This window comes from Xiphias gladius, chromosome 9 (genome assembly GCF_016859285.1).
Source record: "Xiphias gladius isolate SHS-SW01 ecotype Sanya breed wild chromosome 9, ASM1685928v1, whole genome shotgun sequence".
Taxonomy (NCBI): Eukaryota; Metazoa; Chordata; class Actinopteri; order Istiophoriformes; family Xiphiidae; genus Xiphias; species Xiphias gladius.
The window spans coordinates 18,269,262-18,295,288 of record NC_053408.1 but is presented as its reverse complement, the minus strand read 5'-3'; the positions used below and the strand labels follow the sequence as shown (position 1 = coordinate 18,295,288).

The 26,027-nt window shown below is 38.0% G+C and overlaps 1 protein-coding gene across 4 annotated transcripts in view; it reads right to left on the bottom strand.

The window, feature by feature from the left end:
- Window positions 1-26,027, bottom strand: part of LOC120794218 (zinc transporter ZIP11-like) — a 124,353-nt gene that overhangs the window by 51,280 nt on the left and 47,046 nt on the right. For 3 of the 4 annotated variants that reach the window (XM_040135053.1, XM_040135052.1, XM_040135054.1), the window contains one exon: window positions 2,964-3,105. In XM_040135053.1, coding sequence (XP_039990987.1) covers window positions 2,964-3,105 — 142 coding nt within the window. The remainder of the gene's footprint in view (window positions 1-2,963; window positions 3,106-26,027) is intronic. The other variant, XM_040135051.1, reaches the window with a different exon arrangement.

Genomic DNA, 26,027 nt, shown 5'->3' with positions numbered 1-26,027 from the left:
TTCATAGGGATGAAATGAATTTGTAACTGATCCGTAGAAGCTCATCTGAAATATACATTTCAATCCGTGGACTTTAGAGCTGCAGGAAATGTACCATCACTGTAAACAATGAGTGAAGATGGGATTAATGGCCATGTTTGACTGAAATGACAGCATTCTCAAAAAGTAATTGATTTAATAATGGTTTAGAAATATTATTCTTATCAGAACAATGTCTGTCTGCTCATGAATATGCTTATTATTCCTTTTATGTTAGAGTACAGACTTATAGTTCTTCCAATTTTTCAAGGGCTTTTTTCTCCCTTTGCCTTTTTAATGGAGCAACTATGGCTGCTTACTATGATATGCCCCTTAAAATAACTTCAAGGCAACTCAAGACTTTTTACAGCACTTTCTTTAGATCTAACATTCAGTAGCTATACCTGACACCAGTGATCAGCCAAACTCCCCTGACATTTGAAACTGTGAAAAAATGTCATTAGCATCATTAAAACTATAAAATCTCAGCGTATATGCGAGGTCACTGTGACAATAATGGAAATGTAGAGGAGGAGTGAGTCATATAAAATGACTCAGACTCAGGAATTAACAACGGAAAACAATAACTCAATCTTCCAGCTATTTTGAATAATTAGCAATTCTCAGGTTGCTATCTAACAGTCATTTTTGTCTGCATGTATTAGTTTAGCAAAAAGCCTTCTGAACAGACCGTTTGAAAGCAGAGCTATAATTAATATGATTAATGATGGCTGTATTCCATTTAGGTGTGCAAGTTTCGGGTTCACTAAAGTGGCTTACTGACAATTGATCCCAGGGGAGCCATTTTTATTTCTGTTAGTTCCACCTGTGCTTTTCCTGCTGTGACAAGTCAAAATATCTGCTTCTTGATAACAAAAAAAGAATTGCACCATTTTTGAAATTTTACCAGCAAAAAAAACTTGAACTTTCAACTAAAATTAGAAGGAGTAGGGTTGTCGTGAAATCCACATGAGGCTTGCTGCAGTGGCTCACGTCACCATCCTTGTAAAATGATGACACATCGGCAGACTGGTTTCTTGTGTACCGATACAGTGTCCAGTCCTGTTGTGAGTCAGACCTGTTCCCTCCAGACAGGGAAGGCAAATGAACTCTGGTATTGTCCACCCAGCTCTTTAGTAACTGTTAAGTGAGGGAAAAGAGTACTGCACCAATTAGCATTGTACTCCTATTACATTGTTGGACTCACAATGGACGGGATAAGAAAAAGGATATTCTTATTTAATTCCATGCATTCTCCCTCCTTGTCAGAACGTGGTGTCTAAGGCACAATGGGTGAATGCTAGGCATTTTTACAATCCCAATAGTAGTTTAAGGGAACTTTCACACCTAGCCTGTTTGGTTCCATTCAGTGGAACTCCTTTCTGTTTGCCTGTTTGATTCGGTTCATTAAGGCTGGTATGAAATCTCTCAATGGACCTAACAACCTTGCGGACTTAACAACCAAAGTAAAGGCAAAGCTGACCGACCACAGGACTGTGTGATGTACATACAGTATGTGATTTTAGCATGAATTCAAAGCTCAACTACTATTAAATTCACCTGCTTATTGTGAGCTGCTCTGGCAGCGATCCTATAAAATGACCTGTATAATAGAGGAGGTGTATTGACCTTGTGTCCTACTCTTTGTTTCTACCTGGTCGTCACCGTTCATGAAATCCGGTTGAGTTGTAGTCTCAACTAATCACAACTATAACTCAGTTATTTCTTCATGAGCTTCATGAGAACACAGAAGGCCTGCAAAGGGCAGCATAACTTCTTGGCAGTCACCAGAGTTTGATTCCCCCATATGGGTCCATGTAGCTCTGACAACACAGGATGAAACCACCAAACTGTCTTGTCGGTCCATGTGACTTCATGCTTACACCTCTTGGTTGGTTTGTAAAAAGCGTGAACAGTGTGAACATGAACTGAACTGGAACTAAAAGACAAAGGATGTATCATTTTTTCCTTGATGTGAAAGCATCCTAACATAGTCTTGTAACACCTGTAAACCAACACAGTTACCAGGCAAGAATAATCTTCTCTGGTCAACATATTTAGTTTTAAGTTTTTTATTTATTTAGATTATTTATTTAGATATTTAGATTATTTGCAATGCTAATCCTTGTATGTAATCTGGTTTGAATTTAGAGTATTACTGAGTCAAGTTTGTGCTTGGATCCAATCTGCTCACTGAGAGAAAAGGTCAGCTGGTACACAGTTTTAAGAACACACTTAACATAACAAATGATCTGAAATGTCATTGTATCTAAAATGTAACTAGCCAGCGAGGCGAGGAAACATTAATTTATCTGCCACAAACAATACCGGCGTGTTAACACACTCACACACAAACATAAACAAAAACTAATTTCCTTAATGTGTCCTCTCTATGAAGCTTTTTGTAAATCAATTTGTCTACTTTACTTATAAATATTTTTTTTTATTATTTTTTTTGCATTCATTTGTTCTTTAATTTTTCACCATGTTGTACTCTATTGTCTCACATACTTTTCACATGACTCAATATACGCATTGTGTTCGATTAGTAAAATAAAGTTAGCGCTCACAAACCCACAAATCATTTTTAAAGAGCTATCACCATTCAAAGGTAGAGGAACACCCTATGAGTATTACAGAGGGACAGGCGAGGCAGATGGGGAAAAAGGAAAACTGAAAAAACAGGACAGTGAATTGAGAGGTGAAAAGAAGCCATCAGAGAAGCTCCAGATGAGATTTTACAGTGGTAGCCAATGCAGCCTTTCTTTATGCATTTTTAGCTTGAATCAGTGTGACACCAGTCCTTTAGCTTTCTGGTGGCTGAAACATGATATTCCCAATGTTGCAAAAGTATTGTAGTTGCAAAAAAAAGTAGAACTACAATGGCTGCAGGCTGTAGTTTGTGACTTGTAACAGCTGATGTGGGTATATGAAGGGAGGCTTGCCTGAGAGAGGTCCAGCTCTACCTATCCTGATGGTCATCTCATCGGAGTCAAGGAGCTGGAACGAGGGCTGCTCTGCTTTCTCTTTGGCCAGCTTTGAATCAGGGGACAGTGCCAAGGCAGTGTGGGGGTCAGCACCTACACCCTGGGGATAAAAGAAAAACAAAGAGACAGAGACAGAAAGGGTTCAAATCCATTTACATACAGAAGATCACAGGTAACGCTTTATTTCAGGTATTTATTTATTTATTTTAAACTAGCAATACTCCATTACAAGTCAAAGTCCTGCTTTCATAATTCACAGGAGTATAGAAGTATTAGCGGCAAAATATTACTGGTTGAGGTGAAGCTAATATTGACTTTACATACTGTATATTACCTATAAGCTGCATCTTATTTTTTAGACTGCTCATATGTTTAGTCTGTAAAATGTTCATTTTAAAGGTAAAGTGAAGTGAACCATTTTACTATAGTCACATAAATGTAATTGAGTAAAAAGAACAATATTTCCCTATGAAATTTTATAGAGTAGAAGTAGTAAGGAGCTTAAATCATTCTGTTAAAGTACCATAACCTTGTAATGATATTTAAGAACAGTGCTTGACTAAATGTACTTAAATACACATAAAATACAATTTTCTTAATTATTTTCCTTAATTAACAGGAATGAGTTAAGCGTTATGTTGATACTGGTATTCACTCTGTATAACCTAGATTATGCAATTCTAAATGTCTTGCACAGCTGCCAGTAAGTGTATATCATATCATGAACGAATTCTCCAACAGTTAATTTCTCAGTAATGTTCTCATTCCTCTGCTGATTCAACCAAGATGATAACAAAAATCCACCAATCTTTGTAAAAACACCACCAATGTCTGGGCATGTCAATTTGGGGCCAGGGCAGGTGCCCATTTTGCATGGTTTGTAATCCAGCAATTATGGACACACAGATCAGCAAATCCTTGCATAATGACACACTGTCTTTTAAAATTCCTATAAATATTAAACTTGTTTATGAATTAGGTTGCCATTTTTGACAAGAGAAACCATGTTTTTCCAGTCCAATGACAGTCTAGTGAGTGGTGTGTTTGTCAGTTCGAAAATGAATCCTGGGAGATTTCTTGCCAGGCTACTTCAATTTTACCTTATATAACACAGCCTCTTAAAGGAACATAAGTGCAAATGATGCCTCACTGAGAGGCCACAGTGGAGGGCTGCAAAATAAGTCATCAAAACTCTGCCATACAAAACACAGTTTAACATCAAAAACACTATTATGATTGTGAATTGATAATACTACCAAATGTAAATTTTGATTGATGGATCATGAATTTCTGAATGAAAATTAAACAGTAATGCATTATATTACCTTACTGGCACCTTTATACATGCTTTTGTCAAGCTGAGATGACCTGAGACTCACTTGTTTAAAGTTGCTCAAGGAAGCGGAAATTTTAATCAACATAAGATTAAACAAATTTCAGACTGTAAATCCGGGCTACTGTCAACACCCATTCATCCTATTACCCTACCTGCCACCCTTCAGTCAACCTCTTGTTTTTTTCAATTTATAGCATCTTAATAATAGAGATGAATGATGATGTTCCCATCTGTACTGTTTACTCCAGTGGCAGTATGCAGAGAGAGAAATAAAACAGAAACATAACAGTAATCTGTCATCTTAATCAGTTTGGTCAACAGCTGCAATGTTACTTACTATGACCGAGACAGGATGTTAACATGAGAAACCAGGCTAGTGAGGTAACTTCATTCAAAGTGTATGATCAGCTGTGTTTATAAGAACAGACAATGTTTGACTATGTTAATTACTCTGAAAACACAAAGCACCAATTTCGGACAACATTTTTCTGAAAGAAGACTAACTGGAGGAGATAGTTTTTTCTCAGCCCGGTGAGATTACTTACATTAACCTAGAGTGCTTACATAAGTACTAAGTTACTTGCTTTGTTTGCAATGATTTCATTGTCTTTATTGTACAAGAAGGTGCTTTAAAGGTTTGTCTAATGTCCTGGTAGAGGAAAAGACAATCTGGTTAATGACCAGTTATAGTACAGTGCATAATGCCCTTAAATTCCACTTATTCCAGAACAAAGATCAAACTTCAACAGAAAATCCATTAGAAATAAATAAAAAAATATATAACTATTAAATGATTTAACGTCAAACAATATCCGAGGCCAACAAACACAGGCAGGACTGAAAAATGAATGTGAAACTGTGGGCTTGGTTTTTATAAAACAGTGAGGACAACAGAGAGCCCACGCATTCATTAGCAAGCCATTTGATGCGTTACATCCACAAGTGTGGCCTAAAAAAACATTTGCATCCATACTCCCCCCCCTCCTTCATCTCTGCAGCCTCTCTGCTCCTCCTGCCTACTTCATCCTGCAGTGTTTGTGCACTGTTTCAAAAGCACGTAGAGTATTTGGAGAGCTTGTCACAGGGTCCAGAATATACTTGCCTGTTCGCTTGCAGTCATAATAGATGAGGGTGTGGACAATCAAAAACAAATACCTAAGTGGCAATCAATTAGCATAGGTTTCATTACCTCCGCCAAGGAGGTTATGGAATCTCATGTGTCTGTTTGTTTATTTGTGAGCAGGATTACGCAAAAAATAATGAACCAACTTGCACCGAAATTCATAATCATACAATATAATACATTTAATGAAAGACTTTTACTATTTAAGTGTGTCTTGTTCAGTTTAGTTTTGTGTGACGGAAAAAAGGTTAAATTTGGTCACATACAATAAGATCACAGAAGCTTCTCCCTGCTAACTTCAGAGTCTCCTGTGTGTCTTCTGGAACCTGTAGCCAAGATGTTGTGAGTTTTTGTAAGAGTGGCTTTCTCTTAGCCACTCTCCCATAAAGCTGTGAGTTCTGCGGCACCCGGCCAATTGTTGTTGTATGCACAGTCTCTCTAAACTGAGCCTCTGAAGCTTGGAATTTCTTCCAGACTCGCCAAAGGTCTTTTTTTAATGTTGATCAGTGTCAAAAAGATGCAGTGCTGTAAGACAAGAAAAAAAAAAAAAAAGAAAAAAAAGAAATCTTCCAAGGGAGAAGAATAGTTTTTAAAGGCACTGCACATATGGCGTGTTTTTGCTTCTAATATGAAATAAAAAATGATGTTGAGAAAAAATTATTATATTTTGTTTGAATAAGGGTGAGAAATGATGTTGGAAACAAAAAAGGAAATATTTTTGGGAAAATATTTTCTCTGAGCCATTAATTAATTCAATCTCTATTGAATTAATTAATGGCTCTCGCTCTTTGGTTATTACTTACACCACCAGCAATGAGGCGTATGAGAAGGATGCTGCCCTGAATGGCACACACACAAAAAAAGAAGAGGAAGTTCACTCGGGCATAAACTAATGAGTGAGGTGGTACATGATGCTGTGGTATCATTGTTAGGCTGTAAACACTGAATGCAGCCTGACCACCGGACACAAACGGCTGCTGTGAGTGTGTATGCATCATTCCATCCAACCAAAAAAAGAGATTTTCACACATTTCAGCATTGTTTAAAATTGTACATGCTTTTCTACAGGCTGTTGCTTGAGCAGAAGAGAATACCTTTCAGATATTCTTACCACTAATCATTTCCCATCTGCTCTGCTTTCATGATCATGTGCATGCATCTGTTACTGAGAGCATAATCCCCTACATGTTTCTTATTTATGTGTACTGTACATGTACTGTGTGTTGATATGTCTGTAGGAATGTCTGAGTAAGTGTGTGTTCAGCTGAATGTGTGTGTCTGTGTGTGAGTGTGGCATGGCTTGACAGTTCATACACCATTTCGAGGGGGACGTTATTAACCCACGGTGGCCTTCGGTGATGACCCATTATACAATCTAATCATCAGGTCCAAGTTCACCACTTCCAGCAGCAGTCTGGCTCTGCTGATCACTGGAAGTCACCCTGGAATTCAACTGTACTTTCAAATGGGAAACACTTGATCACCTACTTCAAAACCTGCAGGTGCAACTGGCAAGCTACCATGTGAACGCGATGGTTGCTGGCACCAATTGACATGACAGCATGCGACGTCTGTTACTTATGATTATTACTGAGAGAAAAGCTGCTCATTACTCACTTCAAATCCTTCCCACTGAAGAAGAAGAAAAAAAATGTCAAAGTGTGCAAACAACACGAGGCAATAAAAAAAATTAAAAGTGTACCCTTAAAGGATGATGCCAGTAGTTTACTATCTTTAACCGTTTCAATAAAAATCACTAATATTTTACAATGATGCCAACTTTTACATTTTTAGATTAATTTTTAAATTTCCAGGTAATACTTTTTCCCCAATTCCAATTTCCAGTAAAAATAAACCTGCAGAGATTTGAAAAGAGTTTGAGAATGGTGATCCAACACTGACTAATTAGCCCGCCTCTTTTGATCAAACAGTTACAGGAAATTCATTTTATTAGGAACACCTTAATAATACTGGGCAGTTCCTCCCTTTGCTCTCAAAACAGCCTTGATTCTTCATGGCATAGATTCCACAAGATGTTGGAAAAATTCCTGAGAGATTCTGCTCTATGTTGACATGACTGCACCACATTCCCCACACCATTACACCGCCACCACCAGCCTGGACTGTTACACAAGACAGGTTGGGTCCATGGATTCATGTTGTTGATGCCAAATTCTGACTCTATCATCGAGCGAGCCTCCTCATTAGTCCAGATTCATCAGACCAGGCTACGTTTTTTCTTCAACTCTCCACTTTTAGTGAGCCTGCTCCCACTGCAGCATCAGATTTCTGTTCTTGGCTGACAGTAGTGGAGCCCAAAGTGGTCAACTGCTGTTGTCGCCCATTTGAGGTTCAAGGTGTTGTGCTTTCTGAATTGCTTTTCTGCTCACCACAGTTGTAAAGAGTGATTAATGAAAAATCGTTTTTGTTATTGTTTAGTTGTGTGTATATATATTTCAGTTGTTACTGTTAGATAAATCCTATATAAGTACAGAATTGTGCAGTGACTACTGACAAAGCGCTGCCTACAATCTTTATCTGTGTGCTGCAAGGAGTACTTTTCTCTGACTGACAGCGGTATGTGTGTAATATGTTCGGCTTCTCCTGTTGGCCCCTGATGGGCTGACATTGCACACCGAAAAGAACTGGATCGAGGGTGGACAATTTTAAAGAAATTTTGCGAAATGTTGCCAGATTGGGTGATTTTCCACTCAATTGGGCGGCTTTAGGTTGGATTATGCTGGTAAAAATGAGCTTGGGTGGCTGAGAAATTTTTGGCCTGGTTTGTCATGGTATGGATGTTTTCTTTCTTCTTTTTTTTTTTTTTTAATAGTCATATTCTTTTTTGGCTATTAATGACATGTTTGAGCCAACCCGGCAACACTGCAAAGGTGGGTGGGTGCGTCTGATTGACCAAGCTGGTCAACCAACCAGACGCGCTTGCCGGTTTCTAGCTGTCAAACCAGCTAGTAGCAAAAATGGCTAATACAGATGAACATTTTTCCTAAAATAGTATTTATTCACTGCTAGAAGTCCATTCAGCTGGAGGACGTTTTCAGAAAAGCTCACAGTGAAAAATATGAGAACAGACCAGCTGAAGGACTTAAATATTAAACAGCCTTCTGGACGTGATCAAGGGAAGTGCTACATTCAGAGTTGTGCTAGCGAGCGGTATCAACACATCCAAAAGGTTGGCTGTTTCACACACACAGTCCAGGTTCACACGGTGAAACTGTTTGGAGCGAAGCAACCGTCATTATGGTAAATCCTGACCTGAATCAGAGCTGTCTGAAAAAAAATATTTCAGCAGCTTAAAGATTAATCCTGCCCCCCCCCGTTCCCGCTCTGTCAAGCTGCCAGAGACTATTATTATTATTATTGTTATTGTTAATGCTGCTTCCTTATTAGATAACATTTACCCTCTGGATGCAGCCAAAACATACACAGATCGTTGTGGTACTCTGGTTATGATTATAAAGTGAAAGGAGTTGCTAAGTGGCCACCAAAAGATACTTTTTTAAACTTTTAGAAACAGCTATCCACACAGCAGCTGGCTCTTTGCTACATTGCACGTTACATGCTCACATCCAAAATACACAGAGCTACCTACCTAGGGCCATAGCCCCGCCTAGTGGAAGAAGTCACGCCACGCTACTGTTTGGATTTAATAACTGGTTGAACCTCCTTTGGCAGCACTAACCTCAAGCAAACACTTCCAATAGCTGTGGATCAGATCTGTACAACATTCAAGAGGAATGTTTGACCATCCTTTCTTAAAGAACTGGTTCAGCTCAGCCATATTCTTAGGATGTCTTGTGTGAACAACGGTCTGAGCTCATTCCACAGCCTCTCTATTGGGTTCTGACTGGGCCACTCCAAAAGGCAGATTTTCTTTGTTTTGAAGTCATTCTGTAGTAGATTTACTTCCACGTTTGGGTCATTGTCCTGTTGCATCGCCCAAATTCTACTGAGCTTCAGCTGGCGGACAGCCACCCTGACATTATCCTGTAAGATACCTTGATATACTTGGGAATTCATTTTCCCCTAAATGATGGTGAGCTGGTCCAGGTCCAGAAGCAGCAAAGCAGCTCCAGATCATGATGCTCCCTCCACTGAACCTAACTTTTGGGATGATGTTTTCATGTTGGTATGCTCTGCCCTTTTTACACTATACATAGTGCTGCATGTTCTTTGCAAACCATTCAACCTTAGTTTCATCAGTCCACTAAACATTTTCCCAGTATCATTGTGGAGTGTCAAGCTGCACTTCAGGCGTACAGTGATGCAGTGATGGAGAGCGGCTACCAACATGATGTCCTACCGTGGACACCATGCTCCAAGCAATCATGCTCCATGATTTGTGTATGGCAGACTCATAAACAGAGATGTTAACCAGCTCCAATTATTCCTTTAAGCCTTTAGCTGTTAGTCTGGCGTTCTTATTTTACCTCACAGAGCGTCTTTGTTGTGCCTTTGGAGTCATCTCAGCTGGGCGTCCACTTCTACAGAGAGTAGCCACAGAAATAAATTGACCCATTTATAGTTCTTCAAAGTGTGGACAAATGAATATCCACAATTATCCTTTAAGCCTTTGGAGATTAGTTTGTTAACCTTTCCAGCTTGATGAAAATTAACAATTCTTGATGGTAAGTCTTCTGACACCAGTTTTTTGTGGCTCAAATCAGCAGATGCTTCTTGTCAATAGCAAACTCAAAATGTTTGAGTGCTTGTTATAAGGCAAAGGAGCTCTAACCAACACCTCTGAGTTCATTGACTGGACTTCAGTTCAGTCCCTGACTCCAATTAGCTTTTGTTAATGTCATTAGCCAAGGGGTTCATATACTTATTTCATCCTACACTGTGGATGTTTCAATGATGTATTCAATATGGACAAGAACAATATAACGATTTGTGTGTTAGCAGTTAAAATAGATTGTGTTTGTTCACAATTGTAACTTAGATGAAGATCTGACCAGATTGTAAGGCACATTTATACATAAATGCAAGTAATTTCAAAGGGTTCACTTACTTTTCTTGCCATTGTCGGTAAAACTTTTTTTTACGGTAAAACAATAGGAAAACATGCAGAGAACCAATTTAAATTGATTTATATAACACACCTGTAACTGCACATTTACAGAATTTAAGTGTGGTTTATTATATCACCCATCACCTTTGTTCAATGTATCCGTGCACTCCTCCTGGAGTCGAGAAGAGCTTGACGATGTCTTTAGTACAGACCTTAATGTACTGTAGCAGGACTCCATATGAAAGTAATCCAGCTATCTGATGTTTACGTTATTCATTCTGTGTTAGAGCTGAAGCAGCAGAGATGTCTCAGAGGAGTTGTCACATAGTTTGATGAGGAAGGCAGGAGTAGAAAAAGAGAAGAAAAAAGTCAAAGTGGCAACTGCCCCGCTTCCATCAAACACACAGTCACACTGGCACACTCAAGGACACAATGTATACACACAGACACACATGGAGCACACCCACGCTGACACTCTCCTGATGATTTGTGTGCTCTGATATATCCACTACTGCTATCTCCACTTCAGGATATTGACTGGGCTCAGTCTATTTGATCATGGAGACCAACTTTTTCAAATACGGCTAAACCTATCTGATGGTTACACATCCAACAAAAAACTTCAAGTCTTCAAGTACAAACAGATCATTTTCTGCCAGAGAGATTTGTCTCACAGCACAAGTAGAAACCTCCTCCTGGTATTGATTGGGGGTATAATGTATGTGTCCGAGCAGTATGACATTTACCAAACTACAATGTAAAAAAAACATAGAAGACATCTGGAGAGAGAATGGCCTTGAACGTAATTTAGTTTTCGAGTAGTCTGCTAGAAGATCCCTTGTGGAAGTACTATTTTGAAATATATGGCAAAGTTTGAAAAAAAGTTGAGTCTGTAGTTTTGAGTTGGTCCCATAGATACCGCTCTGTTGCCAGAAATACTCCACAGTGAACCAAATCTGTGGCTGAAAATAGTCCATTCCAAACAAATGCATTTTTTTTTTTTTTTTGAGTAATGTCTGTCAACAAGATAGTACAATTCTATAATGCTTAGGGAAATTATTTTGTATTTTATTTTAATTAAAATACATATTTGTGACCACTTTTAAAGATTTACATCTTTAGTAGGAACCAATGGGCTCTGAACTGAGTGACACAGACAGGCTGTGGAAGTGGGAAAGTATTGAGATATGGTTTAAAACACTGCTGGTTTTAGTCTTTTCATGGAATTTGTTGGCAGTAACAAAACATATAGAACATCACCAGCCTTATTCTTGAACTCATTCTCAGCCACAGCTAAGTATGATAGTACTGTAGTAAACATGTAGTAATATTTAAACATATAGTAGTTGATAACAATTTCAGACTTCTAGTTCTTTTCAGTTTATAGCAAAACCAGAATGCGGACCCAAGAAAATACATGCACATTTGGCAAATCAATCTGCTATTTGCATTTGAGGAATGTCATCCAGATGTAGATTAGCAAGATAGTTTGTTCAGGTGGGCGTCATACTGGCACAGCTTAATTCAACGACAAAGCATGAACAGATGTTAGCAAGTTTAGCTCAGACTCACTCATATTGTCAGTTATGACCTGTAAACTAAGTAGATGTGTAATCTTGCAACTACAAGGGCCAGCGCTGGCTTCTTTGTAATGTTGCAATTTTAAAAAAGAACACATACATCCATCCATGCTTTGCAGGTGCCAAGTGACAAAACAAGAACAGTTGAAAACAGCAACAGAGAAAATAACCACGGCTAATCATGTATAATTTGCTAATTTGCATTATAGCAATGTAAATGAGGACCTCCAATATAGCCACTTAAGACTCTTTTGACAAGCTTGCAAAGTTCAACATAAAATTTTGACAAAAGAACTGGGATCACGAGGCATTTATAAACCCGGATGTAGCAATTTGATTAGCTGTGACATCGATACTTCCCATCTTTGAAAAAGGGACCTCTGGTTAGTTTTTCTATTCAAGTTAGAACAAGTTCTACAGTAATTTTATTTTTTTGAATTAACAACCGGTGACTGACTTTTTCAAACCAATGTTTGTACTGAACCTGAATGGTAGTGTCTAAAGAAATCACCTCCAATTCAAATTTACACCTTTCAGCTGAAAGGGAGGTCACCAGGACTGTTATTAGAGGAGCTCCTGACACTGTAATCAACTCAGAAATGCAACTCTTCATGCACAGAGCTACTAAAATAAATGTACCCCGTATCGCACATGTATTAAAAGTAGAGAGCTGTAATGCATTCCCGCTTTCATTTACCTTTTTAATGAATTCATGTGCATCTAAATGTAGAACAGTGCTTTGTTTCCCCAGCAAATTATCAGTCACATTTTAGTCATTGATGTTGGCCATAGAGGCACGGGCGTTCAATGGCCTTTTCTACCCTGACGGAACATCTGCTATTTAGATATAATCAAGGGGAAGGACACAATGAGACAGCAGGCCTTTTCTTTAACATCCCATTATACCTTGGGTAGCAGTTAGCACATTAATATGCAAATACATGACACTGGCAGGAGTACGCAGGAGAACACTGATTTTTGTTTCAGGAAGCTGCAACAAATTCAGCTCTAAAATATATCTTTGGTCAGTGATGTATCGCCCCATTTAGCTTCACTCCTAAAATGATCAGTCCCGACAGCAAAAATGGTTCAGTAAAGCTTAAAATTGAGAAGTGAGCCCTTTCGGGATGCCTTAAACTATCATTAAGACAAAGACAGAGCATTTAGCTACCGAGCAGGAAGGATAGATGCAGCTTTCGTGTAGCTCAGTGCCTTACTTACTCAGTGTATCTCCCTTGATAGAGCAGAGGATTGCTGGGAAACTGGTCAAACCCAGCAAACGCCAAGTCAGATCTTTTGCTGATCAACATCCATTTCATCTGCATCTATTTATGCACATCAGGGGCGTTCATGCCCACATGTAATCAGTCTTTTCAAGTTCTAACTCGCTGACATTTCCAAGATTCAAAAAGTCTATTCAGCTGGTATCATCACTAAACAACCTGCTTGAAAAAGTGAAATTTCTATTGCATGTCCTAAATTTAAATAAAAGTAATAATTTAGAGAGAGTCATATGGCTACATAAAGCCAAAACCTAGTAACTACATAGTTGGCCAAAACTAACTTGACTTATTGGTGTCTGTCTTATTTTAGAAGTATGCCAAAGAAATGTAAAGTTTCTGTTAACAGCTTTAGAAAACTGATATAAAAACCACCCAAAACCAAAGTAACTGCACTCTAGCTAAACAATCCCGGTACCTTGAACCTGTCGTTTCAAAGAGAAACAGCAAACAGCTACCGCAAGACGGAAGGCTAGGTGAAGATATAGCCTCAGCTAGCTTTAGCTAAACATAAATTAACTCAATTTTTTTGCTAGCTGATTGATTTTGGTACCTTTGGTAAGAGCCAGGCTAGTGTTTCCCCCCATTTCCAATCTCTATCTTAAGCAAGGCTAACCAACTCGTGTTCCCTGCTATATGTGTACCATACATGTGGTACCACATGAGTGGTTTCAAAATCGTCATCTAACTCTTGGTAAGAAAGTGAATATTTGTATTACCCAAAATCTTGCAACTAGGCTATTCCTTTAAACAACAACTAGTTCAAAATGACAAGAAGGATGACAGAACTAAGATAAAACCCTGTCATTTTGATCTGTCAAATGTATTTTTGTGTTGTGTGTTTATATGTAATGATTATCTATTAATCAAAAAGGTTTCAGAGATCTATATAGCAATGAATTACAGGAAATGACACCACTCAGCAAATCTGCATTCATTAACAAGGTAATTAATAACTGTTACATGAAAGCTTAAACATAACAAATACACAGAGAAGCAAACAGGCACTACAGTGTTATTGCCTCTAAATCCACAAGCTAAATGGACTTATATCATCATGCATGTACATATGCTAATGTACAAATTATACATGTATATATTTATATAAGGATAACAGTAGACTGTCAACTTCTGTTGCATCACTTTACCTTCCTGCTTCTACAGTTCATGTGACCTTAAAAGAATCACACATACACACACACACAAACTCACTGGAGTGACTTTTCAGAAAAGGTAGACATGTCATTATTGATCAACACATACAGTATGCCCCGCTAACTGATTACGACGTGAAACTGTGTGGGTGTGTGTGCGTATGAGTGTGCATGTGGGTGGACATCCTCCCATATAAAATGATGTCTCCTGGCCTGCCACCCAGCTCTCAATTAATGAGTTATTAAGACTCATGGTAACTTAAGCATCATTTTGACATTATCAACACCCAAAACAGACAGGCCAACACACACATACACACACAACTACACACGCATATTGGCTTGTGTGTAATAAGGTGTGGATCCTGTTGACATCTGAGTGGGGATGGGGATAATGATGATGATGATGATGATGATGATGATGATGATGTCAAACTGACATCCTGGAAAGCAACTGGCCTTGAGACATGATTAAAAGGCACACGTGTCACAGAATTAAAGGAACAGTCAACCAAAAACTGTGGTATGAATCAAAGCTGACTGGAGCCAAAGAAACTTTTCTGAGTTACTTTTCAAGCCTACATGTTGTATGTGTATAAGACTTTTGGATTGGTTCATGATTTATTAAAGGGATAGTGCAACATTGTGGGAAACGCCTATCGCTTTCTAGCCAAAAGTTTGATGAAAGGATCAATACCAATTAGTATTAGTTAGTGAACTTTAAAGCTGCTGGTGGGTGGATTATTACCTTTGGACAGAACCAGGCTAGATGTTTACCCCGTTTCCATTCTTTGTGCTAAGCGGAGCTAACTGGATGTTGGCTGACAAACAATAATGTCTCTATATAGTATCTCTATTCTTTCCATTACAGTACAGTCTAGTACCTGAAAATGTTTCAGTAATGTATAACCTCAAAGGTAAATATCTTGTTCACGTACAGTAAGTGTTATTCTCTGGACCCCTTCTGTTTCCATTTCTTTTCAAGACCAAATGGAAATCTGTAAATCAATGTGTTCTTATTTGACAGGTACAAAAAAAATATGTGCCAATCATACTTTGTGTGCTTAGGGGTACCCCTGCTTGTGTCAGAAAAGCTGCTTCTCTGTAAGTAACTGACATCCTGCTGTGGAGGAAATAGAGGCAGCAATCTACCGTGACAGCAATGCCTGGTCTTCAAGTCATTCAGTCCTCATATCAGGCCATGCACCAAAACTTCCAGGAAAACATTCTGTCATTAAGGGGTAAGTATTCTAAACTTTGTGAGCAATCAAATCCTTTTGTATGAAGCAGTTTGCACGAAGTATTTCCCTATCATTTCTAAAGTTAAAGGTGTCCGTAGGTGTAACAAATGCCTACACTCAAAGCCTGGGCAAAAAGTCTAGGGCCCCTTAAATCCTTGCTTCGGACAAGACAGTATGTTGGAAAGATACCAGGAGGATGGTCTTATTTCACTGCAGCAAAAATTGAGCCATGTTCAGCTTTTTTGCCAGATGACCCTATACACTGCTAATGTTGGTTGGAACACAGTCCAGACATGCAGTAGCTCATCACAATTTATATTATAAAACAGAAATTTAATCATATGTAAATAATATGTGAATTTACCAATAATTAGGATAAAAAAATTGTAAAAATCTTGGATCATGTTATACCACTTAATGCTACAGAGAAGTTACAGTTAGAATAGATTAATCAATTACTAACCAGACATATACCTTATCAATCACTAGACAATTACATATTATTTATAACATCAGATATTCTTTTCAAATGGAAAGAGTGTCTCCTAAAGAGAGTTTCACTTTATTGGTTGTTTGTAGGCTTACTGTTTCTAGGCTAGCAAGTTTCTTAAAGTCCGTACAGGTGTTTAGGAAAACTAAGTTTGAAAGCATCTCCCAACATCGACTGCAGAAACAGATCGGGGTCCTAATTATGTGTAAAACAGCCAAGACTTGCTGGTGTCACAGATGATTAGGAGCTCAGTTGTCTAATATTCAGTTCAGTATGGTAGATTTCTTCGCACACTTCTGTGAACATCTCTACCCTAAACGTATGCATTTACTGCTCACACAAAAAGGGACTCGGGTATAAAGGAGTGACTAGTCCTTTAAATCCTGATCGCACAGTAGTGTTGACAGAGTTGCTAAGGCTGAGTGTTGATTACTTTGCACCTGCCAACAGGATCAGTATGCTGAGATGAGACATGGCCATTATTAGAGTAAAAGAATGCTTAGTTCCTACCTTGGTCCTTGTGGAGAATACTCTTGCCAAATTGTCTTGGATAGACTTGAAAATCGACAACAATGGAAAAATGGTTTCCAATGTGTCTCACATTATTTAGATTGAAAGCTGCTAGATTGCAAATAATGAAAAATTCTACTTTCTTAGACAAAAATAATGAAAACAAATGATCATGACATAAAGAAATGTATGAAGACAGAAACCATGAAAACACAGTTTAGCTATTGTATGTTATTCTATCGATTCTTTCACTATTGTCATGTCATGTACCTTTCTCCCAATGAATCATTGGGCTTCCGATTCAGCATTGTTTGTAAAGTCACCATCTGTCGTATCCATCCTCTTTGTGTTGGATTTGGAATCAAACTTTGGCCATTTTATGTAAAATACAGCATGTCATTGAGGAAGCAAGAATAGACAAGAAAGCAGAAGAATAAAGTCCACAGCGGAAATCTGCAATACCCTCAACTTCTTAAAAAGGTCTGAGCCAAATATCCCAGCATTGCAGCCAAGCAAGTTGTGGATGTTTAATGACTTGGATATGTTGAGTGCCAGGTTTTATATAGACAGAGATGGTTGGAAAATTAACATTTAGATGGATGAATTTCAAGAAACAATGGCCGAGGAGAAAACTTTGAACTTATAAACCAGCAGAAAAAAGAAAACAATACAGAAATGAAATGCAAAGATTGAAGGTTAGGACATTCTTTTTAAAATGCGCTGGCATCAAGCAGTTACATCTCTTTGATCTGCCACTTAAAACCTTAGCACCTACTTATTGCAATGAGAAAGATGAAGAGTGATTTGAAGAACAAGCTTGAAACGAACGTAACAAACATGAAGCAATGACATCAAAGGAAGTACAGCCTATCAACGAACACACACAAATTCAATGAACCAAACTCACATCAGGAACCAGGCCGACAAGGGTAATTAGTGGAACGTATATGGCAACAAATCTTGGGGGTCCATTACCCAACCCACTCTAGTTTTTATTTCGTCCTTATAAATACACCCTTTTATCTTCAGTACATGTGTCATATGTTCAAAATGGAGAGAAACATGTAAGTGTGTGCCAGGGGGATCCTACATATTTTCTACTCATTGTGGGCAGTTCATTGATGTTGTTGCTGTTTATGTAAATGTGATGGAAAAACTTGGCTCAGGGTCATCTGACTCATTCATCATGCATTCACTCGTAAACACGCCTACTATAATCTCTAAATTGGCTGTTAAGAGACACTTAATGTTAAATAAATTTAGTTAGTAAATTACAAGACATGTCACTATGTCACTTTAATATTAGCTTGTAAGTTAAGACCTCCAAGTACAACACAGCAATTTGCTAATCTTTAAGACTATATCTAAACTAGACTTCTCTATCCCTATTCACCATCAAGTCATATCATAAAACTGATATAATCATGATCAAGATAAGACAGGATTTCAGAGTTAGGATGTGTCTGCTATACAGCCCCAAAGGAGTATTTTCACACACAAAAACACACAGACGCAGATAAAAACACACAGTTGTGCATGTCTCTTAGTTACAAAAAGGCCCGAGAAAAAAAGAAAGATCAAGATAGAGAGGAGCCAGAGGGAATACACATGGGGTTTTTTGCGTTTATAAAACAGTTATCTATGCCTGTGCACTGACTGAAAATTTTTCTTCAAAGTGGTGCAGATATATATGAGAGACAGTTCAGCAAGATCATTGGCTATGGTTGAATCCCTAGGTTCTCCCAGGCCTTTTCTACTAAGGGGACTTCGCGACCTGAGGCTTAAGGTGTATCTATTGTCACAGAATAAAACAGAAAAAAAAATTACAACTTCATAATGCTTAGGGTACCGTTGTTGTCATGGTTATAGTAATAAACACTTGGTTAAGGATAGGGAATGAACATACTCATGTTCAAAAAAAGAAAACTGTTGGAAATGGGGGGCAAACAGCGATCTTCCGTGTTAGCGTGATGATTTTTGTCTATAAAAACATCACCTTACCTCATCCTTTGCTCCCGTCATAATTACTATGGCTGTAAGAAGGCTTTGTCAGTTAAACGCCCACACGTTTGTGCATTTTGGGGAACTTGCTAAAATGACTGATTCTGTCGTTCTTCCTGGGAGGAAAGGCTTGAAAATTCAGATTATGGAAATCTCCAGGTTACTGGTTGTTAAACTCCTGTAGTAGACAACTGCATTACAAGAGTTGGCACGGAAACCATTAAAGCCACTTTATGTCACACTTTATGAAAATTATGAGCATGTTTTGTACTCATCATTTGCTGATCAGATTTGCTTTGCTGAACCAACAAGTTGTGTAAATTCTTGAAGGTAAAAGGTGATCCTTTCTTAAATTTCACTGGTGAAACAGGGCCTCGCTAAAGAGAACTTCAGCAACGGCTGTTACTCAAATAATATTTCTATAATATTATAGATTTAACCCACAAACCCAAAGTCAATTAGCTACAACAATTTCTTAACTGATGCCCTCTTATAATGATGGAAAACAGTGGGCAACAATTTGGTCACTTGTCTTTGAACAAACAGAAAAACACATCAGTGGTTGGATAATGACAAAACAAATGACAAATGAACGAAAGACAATGAAACAGAGTGACTATGCGTGTTTACGCATGACTCCAAATATGTAGGCCACGTCTCTATTCAACGAGATCTCAGCAAGAGCAACACCATCGAAGAAATGAATAGACTGCTGTCAAAACGTTCGATTTCTGGACAGATAACAGGTAACAGAAAGCGAACAGCAAAAGGTTAGGTGGATTCAATGCACAGTAAAATATCAGACAGGATTTGTGCAGGCAAAATACATACCACATTTCTTTGCAGCTGAAATGACATCTTTTAGCAATGATAAAATAATAACTTTGTCTCAGTCTTTCTACTCAAAAAGTTATATTTTACTTTGTTCAGTCATATCATAAAATGACTTTGAAGACTTAATAGTGAATAGAGTGGAAAATAGCTGAAACCAAACCAAAGGAACAGATTTAGGCAGAAAAAAAAACAAAAACATTTTTTTTCTATTTTTGCATCAGCCTATTAGACAGTCCTGATGCATGTCTGCCGCTTTTACGTCCTTTGATTGGAAGATACAGATGGAAAAACATCCTGGAGCACACCCACGATACTTCACACTCTCCTCCTCAGGAAAGAGACATCTCATCTTGTTGAGACGATGGAGCACGGAACCAATACAATACAATACAATACAATACAATACAAGTATTGTACACTTCATTTAGCTATAGTAATGCTCTTTCAATACGCACATAACGGTTTTATAATCATCCACAATGCCATTTTCTTTCTTTCTCGTTTGTTCAAAGTTTCACCATGCTCTGATTCATAGTAACACATCACACCTAGTACATTAGTTATAATTTAATGGTTATGCATATAAATCCTGGTAAAAACTGGCAGTCACTAGTTTCACAATGATACAGCCAGCACACTGATAAGAGAGAGAACTATTTGCATACACAGCAAAAGCCTGATAAAGAGCACCAAGTAATTTGAATCTCCGTTAGGTTTAAACACAGATCATTTCATCTTTACTGCATTCAGGAGGAAATTTTACCAGTGCAGAAATCACATACTCAGTATTGTATTTAGGGTCATGGTGATTCAAAATGAAAGAAAGAATTAGAATTTTCTGTTTTAATATGGCTAATTAGTGACTGAAAACTACAATGAAGAAGGATCTTTAAGAAGATTGTTGATTTCTCTATGGTAATGTACCTTATATTCTATTAAATTATCATGACTTTTCTTGGTATTTGGTATAATTGGCACTCCCAAGCAACTACACAATGAATAAAAATGATGTTTGTTTAGCCAGAGGAAGAGACATAGACATTACAGATTTCGGCTCTGCCAGATAATTATTTTCTAAGTTGATCCCATTCTGTCAGAGCCCTGTCTTCATTTCCTCTCTTGTCTTCATCAATATCTCAATATCTCATCTATCTCTCCTATCAATTACAAGGAATATTTGATCAAAATAATATGACTTCAAAAAAGTGAGAGCTAACTGAATTTAACTCAGAGTACCACACAATCCTGATGATAAATGTAACGGTTTGTTACTGCAAACATGAATTTACAGTATATACTATTGGAGTATTATTGAAGCATTATTGTTTAAAATGTGTGGAGTAGCTGCATCGCAGTCTGTCTGTTTGTACTGTACATGTGCGAGAACACGTAAATGTGTATTGACTGATTTGGGATAATTTGTGTACTGAGATTTGTACGTGTTCATGATTCAGTAAATGTGTACTAAGGTTTATATATGTGTACTGACATTTGTAAAGATAATGTAATTGGATATGTAAATGTGGACACAAACCTGTAAATGCGAGTAAGATTTGTATGTCGAAAAGAATCTGCAAATACATGTACTCAAAAAAGTGAATATAAACGCTGTTTCATTAATGAGAAAACTAAGTATTTAGCTTCGAGAGCTAGAGCTAGCTAAAGAAACAGATAATTCTTTATTTCCACCCCAGGTGTGCTTCTCAGTCTTTTTTCATGTGACATTTTCCTACATTTCTGACGTGCCTAAGATCTGCAGATGTTTATGGACATCTGTTTGCAGCTCAAGGTCTTCTTTGCTCTGAGACAGGAAAGACTGATGTCATACATGCAAAAACTTACAGCTTACTCTGAACATTTCTCCAGTACTTTGTTTTGTCGCTATGTTGCATCTTTTTGTCTGCTTGTTGGTTTGTTACAGCTTAAAAGGCGTGCTCTGTTTCAAATCCTTGGCAGGAAAAACAAAAGAATTTGTATGGAGGAGGAAATGAAAATGAGAGAACAAGCCTCTGATGTTCTAGAAAATAAGTAGGCGCAGCTGGAGCGGTTACAGAACCATCAGCTGACCTTTTCAGGTCACTATCATAAGCATTTGAGACATAATGGAAATACTACAGTTTCCAAGCATCACCAGCACATGTTGATACTTGCCCTTTTCATCTTAATCTTCTCGTAACTTAGACAAATGCTTGCCCATCACGTTCATCCCACTGCTCTGTTTTCTTTTCTCTGTCCCTGAACCTCATTTTACCTATTTATATGATAAACAGGTCATTCCATGAGATTAACAGATACATAGATCGATGAATAGATGTGAAACTCTTGTCATGCCTTCTCGGGAACTACTGTTATGGAAGAAGTGTACCACTGTGTGTCAGGAAAAAAGACAGAGTGAAAGGATGTTTATTAAGGATCTTCCGCTGATATTTGCAGATAAGTATGAACAAAATATGGGAAAAGACGGTTTGCTGTCAACTGACCACTGCGGCAGAGGAAACTGCCTGAATAATGGAATGTCTTGTAAAAGCAGGTATGTTTGTAAGACACAGAGAGACAGAGAGAGAGAAACTAGCCAGCTCCAGAGAGGAACAGAAAGTGAAAAACAGGAAGCGGTTACACAAAGTGGTCCATTTTCAGTGATAGTCAAGAGAATTAGCAGCTGCAAAGAATATTGCAGAAAATTAAAAGATACATATTACTGAAAGTCATATGACAGGAGCTTTCCTTTTAGCACAAGCACAACGCATGATAGATTTCCATTGCATTTTACATGACTGCTTCCCTCAGTGGCCCTTTGACTGAAACTGTATTTTTTCATGATTTTTTTAATGGCCCATATCAGATGTAGTCCAGCTAATTATGATTGAAGCAGTGGATCACACACTTTATAGACTTCCTGTCATAGGAATGTAAAAAGGTCCAATGAAATGGTATCTTTACTTCCGTAATGTGATGTACTTCCTGTTACAACAGGAAAGTAAGGGATTAAGCTTCATTTATTTCATATGGGAGGAATGGTAGATAGAGTTGGGAAAGTATCCCTTGTTTACAACTTTTGAGCAACCATGTCATCAGACAACTCAAGACAGTTGTATGATTAAAGAGTTGGTCATGTAAGTTTTAAAAATGCTGACATTTTAACACTATATCGATTAAATTTGGATTTTATTACCTTGAATAGTTGAGATTTTCGTGAAATAAAGCTCTGTTTTTGATACAAATTATGGTCGGCATTTGTTCTGCAATAGTCATCGATGACTGTGTACCTATTCATAAGAAACGATGCTGCATGTAATCCTGTGTTACTGTTTTTAATTTCATCTCACTGATATCAGCCTCACTGTTGACCGTTCACTCACTTTATACTGTATCAGAGCTGTATTAACTTAGTGCTAATGAAGTCAGAAAATCCTACTGCTGCTTAAAAGTAAAACATAGTGTTTTTTATTGTAAAGAAGCCACAAGAAACAATGTATTTATAACAATGTATTTGTATTAGTAGCCAAGATCAGTGCTGACTGCAATCATTTGTCAAATTTTTAATGCGCACATAACAGTTTTATCATCATCCACAATTTCTTTCTCTTTTGTTGAAAGTTTCACCATGCTCTGAATCATTGAAACACACCTAGTACATTGGATATAATTTAATGGTTATGCATACAAATGCTGGTAAAAAATGGCAGTCATTCCTTTTCCCAAGGATACAACCAGAATAATGATAATAGAGAGAACTATTTTCCAAAGATAACAGTCATTTTGGCCATTTTTGGACAGCGGATCAGTTTGAAATATTGCAGGGAGTAATGAAACAAGAAGGAGCAGCCACAGTGATTTGTTAGATGAAGAGCTGCAGGCGACTGGCTGCACACCTCCAACTCCTCAGCAACCAACTTTAAGTGCTAGGACGGATACATCAGAGCTTTCCAAAAAGTACAAGCTGACGAAAATGCTATTTGAAAGTCAAAAACTGGTAATTATGGCAACTAACATGACATGAATGTGGTATTGAATCTAAAGTGTAAACCAAAGAGCTATTGGTTATTGAGAGGAAGGCAGTTTGTTTTGATAAGATGAGCAGAAAAGTGGGATTGTTGTTGAAAAAATTCTGACTTTATTGGTTGGACTTGTTAGTTACACCCACTAGTGCATCATGAGATCGCCACTAAAGATTCACTGTTTTCCAAGCAATAACAGTGTTTTGCACTTTAAGAACTACCAGAACTCTTCCACATTGAATATTCATTACTCAGTGAGGCCTACTTAATTCAACCACAGGTCTTTTTTTTTTTTTTTGACCTGACATGATTAGACACTTTAACTAATATTTGCCTCCATGATTGCAAATACAAACTGTCTTTGCTTCAACCAATATTCCAAATTCAGAAACAGTTTGAAAATTTGAAAAACTGTGGACCAAAATTATGCACCTTTTACAGCAATGCAGTAGGCTTAGTACAAACCTTGACAGCACAGGAATTAGAGACCACAATTCACACTTGATAAGAAGTACATGTGAATGAATATAATCAAGCTCCTGTGTGTGTGGCTATGTGTGCATTCATACCTTGACAGTACACCACTTGTGTGAGCTTATCAGGACTAACATGCTACCTTGTAAAATCCGCTCACACGTGGTGTCTATCCCCTGTACTAAGCCTTCAGCGACTCCCTTTGGTGACTTGACTGAGCCACTCAGCGACCTGCTGGCCATTTTGACTGATCAAAGATAACAAGTTCCAGATAGGGGGCATGGGGCAAGTATTCCCTGAGCAAAGAGGCCTTGAGTACAGCTTTGATCAGGCATAACTTGCCATCATAGCAGTGCCAAGAGTATCTACTCAGAGCATCTGTGTGGGTTGGTGTATGTGTGTCTGTTTGGGCTCAAAGGCACCCTCCCTGCCCAGAGAGAAACACAATATTCCATAGGGAACCTCTGTCCTGCCATGGCATCGAGTAGTCTCAAAATCATGCAAACTGGTTTATGGAAGTGTTGAGTCACACCAGTACTGCCAACTACTTAACTATGTAAAAACAGTTATTGGGTTTCAAATTTTGATACTTGAATGGTAAACCTTAAGCTAAGTAGCTGCTTGCTACGGGCGAAAAAAACAACCCTGTCCAGATGTCCCTGTGCCTTAATCTCTCAACTGTCTGGAAGTACACTGTTTTGCATAAACAGTGTACTGAATTGACATCAGTGGGGCTGGGGTGAAATATTTGACAAAGGAAAGTAACTGTCGAGACTGCCAACACCTCGAAAGTAATGAAGCACTTAGTGTTGCTCAGTGCTAACCACAGGCAAGAGAGCTGTCAAATGTTTGACTCGCGTGGTCACCAGAACAGTAAAAAGCATGCAAAATTGTCCTCTACATAGACACACAGAACACTTTCTGTTTCTATTTTACTTGCATGTGATTTAATCTTAGTATAATTTAAATAGCCATGAAATCCTTTTTATTGTAACAATAAGATGTAACATATCTCCAATGAGAATATTACATTTTCCACCATTCCATCCCTTTTGTCATCAATATTCATACATCTACATACATTTGAATGTGTGAGAAAAGTTTCCTGCCAGGAAATGTATACTATTGAAATGAGTCTGTGCCCACTACAATTACAGTAATAGGTAGTGTAGTGAAATATTAAGGGTCTTCTCCTTGGGGGTATCTGCAGTCCTGGATGGCACTGAAAGAAATGTATTCAAATATAGTTATTTTGCATTTATGCACTACAGAGGACTGGATGACCTTGTTTGTTAAACTGAACAATTATGTGCCAGATTATCATAGATATGTATCACACTGTCAATTATATAAAGACGGAAGGTGAGAGGGGTAATATAAATTGAAAAAAAATATGTGTGTTGTTTCAAACTCATTCATTCATGCACTCCTCTCTTTGTGCTGTATGTTGCTCAAAAACATTTTCTTGTCTTGGGGGTAGTGATGTGGAATTGCCTGTGGTGGTGGGGTTAGAAAGTGGTTGTCTTACAGTCGCAATAATCGATATTTTTATAATAACAATGTATCATGGAAATGTGAAAACAACGTGACAGTGTGAGAGGAGTCGCTTGTAGTGATGAACCTACTGAGAATTATCACCTGAACCTTTAGACCCCCCCCTGGCTTTAAGGAGCTTCGTAGCGAGTTCCAACTCATTGTTGCGCTGTCCAGCAATCGGCTTTACTGTCATGGTTCACTTTCATTGCTCTCATAGCAGCAAGACCAGAAACAGAGCTAAGAGAGAGCGAATATTGGACTTTCATCTGCCAGAAACACCACTCCAAATGAATGATCGTGTTGCTCCATAACTGCTGGGTGTGTAAATAAGCAACTGCCCACAAGTGGCCAAAAAAATCTCTTATTGCATTTCTAAGCGTGTAGAGAGTAAGGTATTAGATAGAAAAAAACTGACAGAGAGGCAGAGAGGTGGACA